The 7,615-nt window shown below is 48.1% G+C and overlaps 1 protein-coding gene across 6 annotated transcripts in view; it reads right to left on the bottom strand.

The window, feature by feature from the left end:
• The window catches only part of LOC135265082 (DENN domain-containing protein 1A-like), a 140,423-nt gene that overhangs the window by 5,304 nt on the left and 127,504 nt on the right, over positions 1 to 7,615 (bottom strand). For 4 of the 6 annotated variants that reach the window (XR_010332844.1, XM_064354324.1, XM_064354325.1 and 1 more), the window contains 2 exons: positions 1,796 to 1,924; positions 726 to 984 (listed from right to left, as the gene is read on the bottom strand). Coding sequence is in view for 5 of the 6 variants with exons in the window: in XM_064354324.1 (XP_064210394.1) it covers positions 726 to 984; positions 1,796 to 1,924 (388 nt within the window). In the remaining variant the exon portion in view is untranslated. The remainder of the gene's footprint in view (positions 1 to 725; positions 985 to 1,795; positions 1,925 to 7,615) is intronic. The other 2 variants (XM_064354327.1, XM_064354328.1) reach the window with 1 other exon arrangement.

Here is a 7,615-nt window from a genome sequence, read left to right as displayed (position 1 = left end):
CTGCAAACAAACACACATTCCTCCACCTTTAGACACACACATCCCTTCACCTTCAGATACACACATCCCTCCACATTTAGACACACACATCCCTTCACCTTTAGATACACACATCCCTCTACATTTAAATACACACATCCCTCCACCTTTAGGCTTTATCTATACACATAAAGAAGGTTGATAAAGAATAAAAGTACAGTAAGGCAGTGGTTCCCAACCCTTGCCATCCTGTAGGTTCTCATAGCAACACTGTTTTATGGCACACCTGACTACTAATTATCAGCACAATGAGATCTCTAGCTGTTGAATGAGATGTGCTTTCTAGGAGTGAAAACAGTTGGAGTGAAAATGTACAGGACGGTAGATCTCCAGGAACAGAGTCGAGAACCACTGCAGTAAGTGTACAGGACTTGGATAAATGAAGTACCGTAAGGTTAATAAAAGTGCATATAATGCAATGGTATTTAGCCTGTCCCTTGGAGAGCTGCAGGGTGTGCAGGATTTTTATTATTAACCAGCATGTGATTGAACAGTTGGTTACACAGTTAACTCACCTCACCTGGTTTCTTGGAGCCAAAATGGCTGCTGATTTTAAGGTAAAATATAAACCCGGCAACTTTCCAAAGCCAACAGTGAGCACAAATGATACCTAGCGCACAGCCGATGGCTAAATAGAGCAACAGTACTGAAGTATGTAAAGCGCTTGGCGCAGGCCGCACCCTGACCTGGTAACTGAACTTGACCTGCTCCCTCAGGTCCGCAGGGTCTTTGGGAGTGCGCAGGTCCTCCAGGCTTTTGGCCAGCGTGAGGGTCTGGCTCTCCAGCTCCCCCTCCAGGCCGAAGATGTCGTCCAGGAGGCTGATCTCCGTGATCTTGTCGCCCACGGGGCTCGGGGGCGCCGTGTGACCCTGGACACGCTCCGCCCCTTGCCCCTCCTCCGCCTCCGCAAAGTCCGCCTCCTTTAGGGTCCTGTAAGGCTGAGGCCTGGCATATGGGACAGTTAAAGCAGGTAAAGCAGAGAGTGAGATTCCAAAACACACACACAGACACACACACACACACACACACACACACACACACGCACACACAGATGCACACAGACACACACACACACATATTTAAGGCTGTGGCCTGGAATATGAGACATAGTGAAAGCAGGTGAGCGAACACTGAATACAATCAGTTAATATACATTTCATGCACATGATTAAGTTGTGAAAAAATAACTAAAACATCCAATAATGTAAATAGATTATTTTCTTTATACTTTATATTAGACAATGCTCTTTATAGTATAAGTATTGCACAGAAGCATCATCAAAACCACAGTTTCACAACATAACAGGACCGATGTTTTTGCTAGGTGACACATATTTTTTTGTGGCTTGCGAAGGCACCACCAAATAGTAAAAATGTACCATGTTGGCAAACATTATATATTTATATAGCAACATCAATCAGGATCGTGATATTACCAAATTGTTCATTTCATGAACGCAAGATTATACATAACTAAAGACAAATGAATAATGAACCTGCTAAAGAAATTAGTTGGCTAAGCAACATACAACAATCTAAGATAAAATGGTTGTCCACACCAGATGACAAACGGAGTAAAAATGACCTCAACATGAGAGAGAGCTGGGATTCTGGGATATGTAGTACTAATGTGAGCAGACGGATTTGTGGATGAATCACTCAAGGGCGCAAGAGGCACACCGAGAAACAAATGAGACACACTGAGACGCGTGAGACGCACACGAGCAAAAACACGCAGAGATCTGAAAGTAGAGACCATTCAAAGGGAGCAGAGAAGAGGAAGTTCTCAGAGAAGCCGGAAACAGAGTCCTCCTCATGCTGGAACTCGTCCCCCGACGAGTCCTCCGACAGGAAGACGGTGTAGTGGCGCGTGGGCCGGACAAAGCTAGAGAGAGAGAGGGACACAGGGACGGAGGGAGAGAGAGACACAGCCAAAATCAAACACTGAGAAAGAGAGAAAGCTAGAGTGAGAGGAGAGAGGCAGAAAGCACTGAGGGAGGGGGAGAAGGGGTGACCAGTGTATCCTATCAGAAAGAGAGAGAGAGAGAGAGAGAGGTGTTTGATTTTGAGTGAATTTAAAGTCAGAGTACAGCATGCTGCTTAAGAATGTGCGCACGCTGGTTTGTGGGGACCGTCCCCATCCCTGTGTCTCACACAGCTCCAGACAGGACACTGGCATGAGCTTCCCTCCAATCATCTCTCACACAGCACTGCTGAACGAACCCGGTGAACCCACATGCTTCCCCGCCAGCCCCTTACACTCAACACACAAGCACCTTACGGCAGTGCTCAGATCTGCACATCAAAACTGTTCTCAACCCATCATTTATTACAGTGGCACTGTCCATCATTAGATCATTTAAATAAGAACGAACAAACATTTCAAAATTTCCCTGCCTGATAATTAATTCAACGAATTTATTTGCTGCTGACACCTAAACACCCCTCAAAAGTTTTCTTTCTGCTTTACGGCTCATTCTATACCTGAAATGAAGCTGCTCCATGCATACCACTAAAGGGCCACATACAAAAGAACTGTATGGCAAAAATGGCATTTAATCAACCACTGGCTCATACTTATTTTCACTGAATCAAAGTGCCACGTTTGATTAAATTGAAAATTCCTCACCATTCCTGTTTCAGTGGCAATTCACATTCTGTGAGACGGCAAGGATTCCTTATTTAACAATGTGGACTGCCTGTTTTACCTCAGCACTGCATGCCTAGGGTCTAATGGTCTGTCTCCGTCCATGAACTTCCTCTTCTGGAGTCCCTCAGACTTTAGCTGTTATGAGGGGCTACAGCTGGTGACCAGAGACAAACAGAGTGTTCTACTGCCCTGCCCAGAAACTAGCAGACCCCCCAACTCGCACCGAAGAAAATCAGCTTTCAACCCCGTGTGTTCAGAGACATCAATCAAACTACTTCCTGAATTATTTCTCACGTTCATTGTTTTTTGGCATCAGAGTAGTTGAGTTTTTTAAATTATTTTTTTTAATGAAACCACTGTGTTCTCTTATGGCACCTCTCCATGTTTTATCATGAGACCAAGCATACAGATTAAATAAAAAGTCTGACTAAGTCAAGAACACAGAGTCAACTGGAGATGTGAAAACCCAGCTGAACAATAAATGTAGCTGGGCTGGGGGGGTAGATTTCCTCTATTTGAGCACAAAAGCTTGTCTAATCCTTTTACATCTCTCTCCACTCCCTGGCCCCTTTGAAGGTCTAATACCAAATTCCTTTGTCTCTTTGTGGGTTTCCACTCCTGTGCACCGGACAGCGTGTTTTTTTTCTTAATGAATGTGATTTGTAGTCGGCACTGAAGCGAAGTGTCCACTCTCTGGCCTCAGTGTGGGGGCTGAGGCTGCAGGAATGCAGGGATGAAGTCTCAGCCAAGAGGCCCTGCCTGTACACACACACTCACTCACAGGCACACACACACACACATACACACAGACAAAAACACACACACACACACATATACACACACACACACACGGACACACATTTACATACATACACACACACACACACACACACGGACACACACATACACACACACACTCACTCACAGGCACACACACACACACACACATACACACAGACACACACACACACGGACACACATATACACACATACGCCACACACACACACACACACACACACACAGACAAAAACACACACACACACACACACGGACAAAAACACACACACACACATACACACACACACACACGGACACACATTTACATACATACACACACACACACACACGGACACACATATACACACATACACACACACACACGCAAAACATCTAAGCACACACTAATATACCCACTGGCACGCACACACACACACACACACAGAGGGAGTAAAACGCAGCTTTCACTATCCTGCTCAGGGAGGACTGGCAAAGCCACACAGAGTTCTGCTGGGTAAAGTGAGCGGACACGGCGTGTCATTCGGGCAGAAAGAGGACGAGGACGGGGACGCGTGGGGTGACCCCTCCCCGCCCGCACCGCCCCGCACACGCTCTTAATGAAACCGCGTTTCGTTGACCGGAAGCGGTCGGCTTCCGCTGCGGATTCCAGGACCACCAGACCGCGGCGTCAGCGGCTCTGACCCGCGCGGTCGTTCCGCCGCGGTTTCCGGGGACGACAAGCCACCCGCGCGACGGATTAGGACCCCGTTCGGTACGAGGGGACGGCCTCTCCTCCTCCCCAAAAGAGGGCAGGAGGAGAGGAAAGGAGAATAAAGAGACAGAGACCAAGAGAGAAAGAGAGAGAGAACAGAGGGGCTACGGGTGGGGGTGGGGGGCTGAGGGGATAAACAGCAGAGATTGTGCGGGCCCCCCGCCCCCTCCCGTCCCTCCCCCCTCCCCCCTCCCTCCCCCGTGGTTGAGCAGTGCCGCGCTGGCATGTGACAGGCCTGACAGGCGGCGCTGTTCCTGGGTAAGTATCGTGTCAGGGAGACGGTGCGTCGAGGCGGGGCGAGCAGGCGTAGCGCCGAGTAGAGCATCATGGAGCCGCCGCGTGCTTTAATGAGGGGGGGGGGCTCCGCGCGCCTCCCGCTCCCTCTCGAGTGTCAGAGAACCCCCGACAAATCAGCGACACGTCACGGGCCCGGCCCGCAGATGAAATGTTGACAAATGCAGATATTTCACTTTTAATTGACACTAAGGGCGGGGTGGGTGGGGGGGGGGGGGGGGAGCCCAGCCGCCGAGGAGGCTGAGGGCGTAGCGGGGATGGGGGTGAGGGTGGGGGCAGGGGCGGGGGGGAATAAGATGTAGAAAGAAGCCGGGGGATGCTTAATATTCACGCGAGCTGTCATTTTCGGGGGGCATCACCGGCACCTCTGGTTAAAAGGGGGGGGGGGGGAAGGCAAGAGGCGCGCGGATTAAAAAAATCGGCTCAGGCGGTCGTGGAGGGCGGCGATCGCCGGGAGCCGTCTCCCGCGTGACCCGGCTTCGGAGCGCGCTCTGCCGTTCGGAGCGCTGCCCGTCTGGAGCGCCCGTTTGGAGCCGGAATAAACGGGAATTCCCCCGTTCCTGAAACAGGTACATGTCCACGAGGGCCTTTACAGCCGTGACAGCCTCTCGCTGTCCGTCTTACCGTCACTCAGCGAAGGCTTTCCGCGTTCAGCTCACGGCAGCGCTCTGCGAGATTCAGAACTCCGAACGCGCTACGCAGCCAGAATACTTTTATCAGGTGAAGTTGTTATCGCTGCCATTTACTTCTGTATTACTTGCGGTTCTGTTGTGAAGCCCACCTCCCCGCAGGCTGCAATTTAAAATAATAATTGCAGTATGCAAAAAAAGCCACAAGGGTGCAGTATAGATCTTCATTATTCGCCTTTGGGAGCCCCCTGAAGGCTGTAGAGATGAGCATTCGCGTGTACGGTTAAAGCATCGCTGATCAGATGGATGTTCAGTGTCAATCGAACCGCTCCGATCAAAACAACCTCCCGTTCCTGCCGACTCAACGCACCACCGAGACCGCAGTTCACTTTACTACCCACGCTCCAGGAAGCGGTCGAGAACAATAAAATAAGCGACCAGAAACTGACCACAAAACAAGCAGACCAGCGTGCGTATCGCTATTCGGTTCTGCCGACCGCGATGACCGCAACTCTGCTACAAAAGGACGCGGAGTCATTTCTACATCCTGTCCGTCAGCCGCAGGTCTGATCGGCCCGTAAGACCGCAAACTGCAGCGCTTCCTGGCTCCGCCCTGCGAACCGCCACCGCTCGCCCGCGGTTCCTCATTTCTCACCTCGCCGAGAAAAAGCAGCGCTTTTCTTCCCTCATTTCTCCGCTTCCTTCCTCTGTCTGGGGATGGCTTCAAGCTTAATTTGAATACACACGGAAGACACAATTTTGCCCCTTTGAGTCTAATAGTTTGGGGTCAACCTAGCGTATAATTATATATCTAGTTGTTAGGCTGCTTCCAGGATGCTAAATTGGCTCAGCAGGTGTGAATGTTGCTGCGGAGAAATGGCTCAATTGCAAATTGTCTGAGCCGCGCTAACCTCCGCACCCTCTTGCATCACGGCCTTTCTCAAACTGAAAGAAAGAGGGAAAAATTGAGGCAGCGAGCTCTATTTGTCCCCCCCCCCCCCCCCCCGCCCCCCGCCAGCATAAAATAAACATGATTTTTCTGCAGAGGAATCGCTTTGGCCGACTCCTTTAGCTCGTTTTCACTGAAAATAAAATCCGGAAAGAATTCTTTATAAAAACACACAAAGCTCTCTGAGGTTTTTTTTTTTTTTTTTGAACGCGCAGTGTCTATGCTTCCTTAAATGGATATTTTTTTCAATTACCGTCTTGGGTGCGAGTTTATTATTATTTTTTCAATAAAATGATCTTCAGCACCCTGCGGTACGGTGGAGCTCGTCATGAGGAAGCCAGCTAATTACAGGCAGTAATTACACCTGGAGGAGCAGGTCCCTCTGGCCCCCTCTGTGCTAGCTCTGAACCCCCCCAAACAGGACCACGGGGATGGGTCTGGCCTCACTCACCCCTTAGTCCCTCTCAGCCTCAATGCGCACAGGACATTAGGGGGCTGTTAAGTGTCGGTTGGTTATTTATTAATTTATTAATTATATTTACCCATTAACTGCCAGTTGAATGTGTGAATCTGAATTGGTTTTGTTCCGTTACAATTTTAATAAGGACCACCTATTAGAATCAAATGGAAAATCCTCTACACTAAACTGCATCTAAGAGAGTGGCCATAGCTTTGTAACCACTGTGGACTCTTGCCATTTTCGGAGATCGATGAAAACTTTTACTGATAAGGTAATGCTTACTGCCATGCAAAGTGTTCTTCATTCATGTTCTTAAATTCCTTAATGCAATTAATGTTCAATGCTTCCATTAAACAAAAATGTAGTCTACACACCCAATTTCAACATTCGGTTTTCACCCAATCTCCAGTTTCTCTCAGAAATTCTATCTCGTAGCTTGCATTTAAAATGATTGAATGTGCAGAACACACAGGCAGTGCTAAATCAAGTCAAAACGGAATCAGCGGCAAACGGCTGATCTTTACGTGAACAGCCGGCCCTCGTTAATAACACCGAATAATCAAACGCAGATTCGGGACGATTCAAACTTTTGAAGGTCAGATTTTTTAGACTCCCCTATTTCAAACTCACGAGCTGCCAAAGTCACAGACCGAGAAATGAATCAAAGTTTGTCCCATCTGCTGTGGGGAAAAAAAGATGATGCAAGCTCTGGTTTGTGTTTTGAGCTATGTTTTAACCATAGAAAATATGAGCTAATAACATAAAGTATAGTGCTGTGTTTGCAACAAATGATTATTGGTCGGGTTTGATTTAACCACTGCCCAAGAGGGACAAATATCATTTTAATATAGACTATAATGGATCAGCCAAAATAAATCACATTGTATATCTGTCATAGTTTTCATATTGTGCTTCTATTAGTAGTATCTTTCACACAGACAAAAAAAAAAAAACTAAGATGTGGTCTTCTCATTAAATGATGTAAGCGTGACACTAAACACTGAGCTAACAGGGCTGTTTGGTGATTACTGACTAACAGTGGCT

The sequence above is a fragment of the Anguilla rostrata genome, chromosome 10 (genome assembly GCF_018555375.3).
Source record: "Anguilla rostrata isolate EN2019 chromosome 10, ASM1855537v3, whole genome shotgun sequence".
Classification (NCBI taxonomy): Eukaryota; Metazoa; Chordata; class Actinopteri; order Anguilliformes; family Anguillidae; genus Anguilla; species Anguilla rostrata.
The sequence above is the reverse complement of the archived record's forward strand: the minus strand, read 5'-3'. Positions and strand labels throughout refer to the sequence as shown.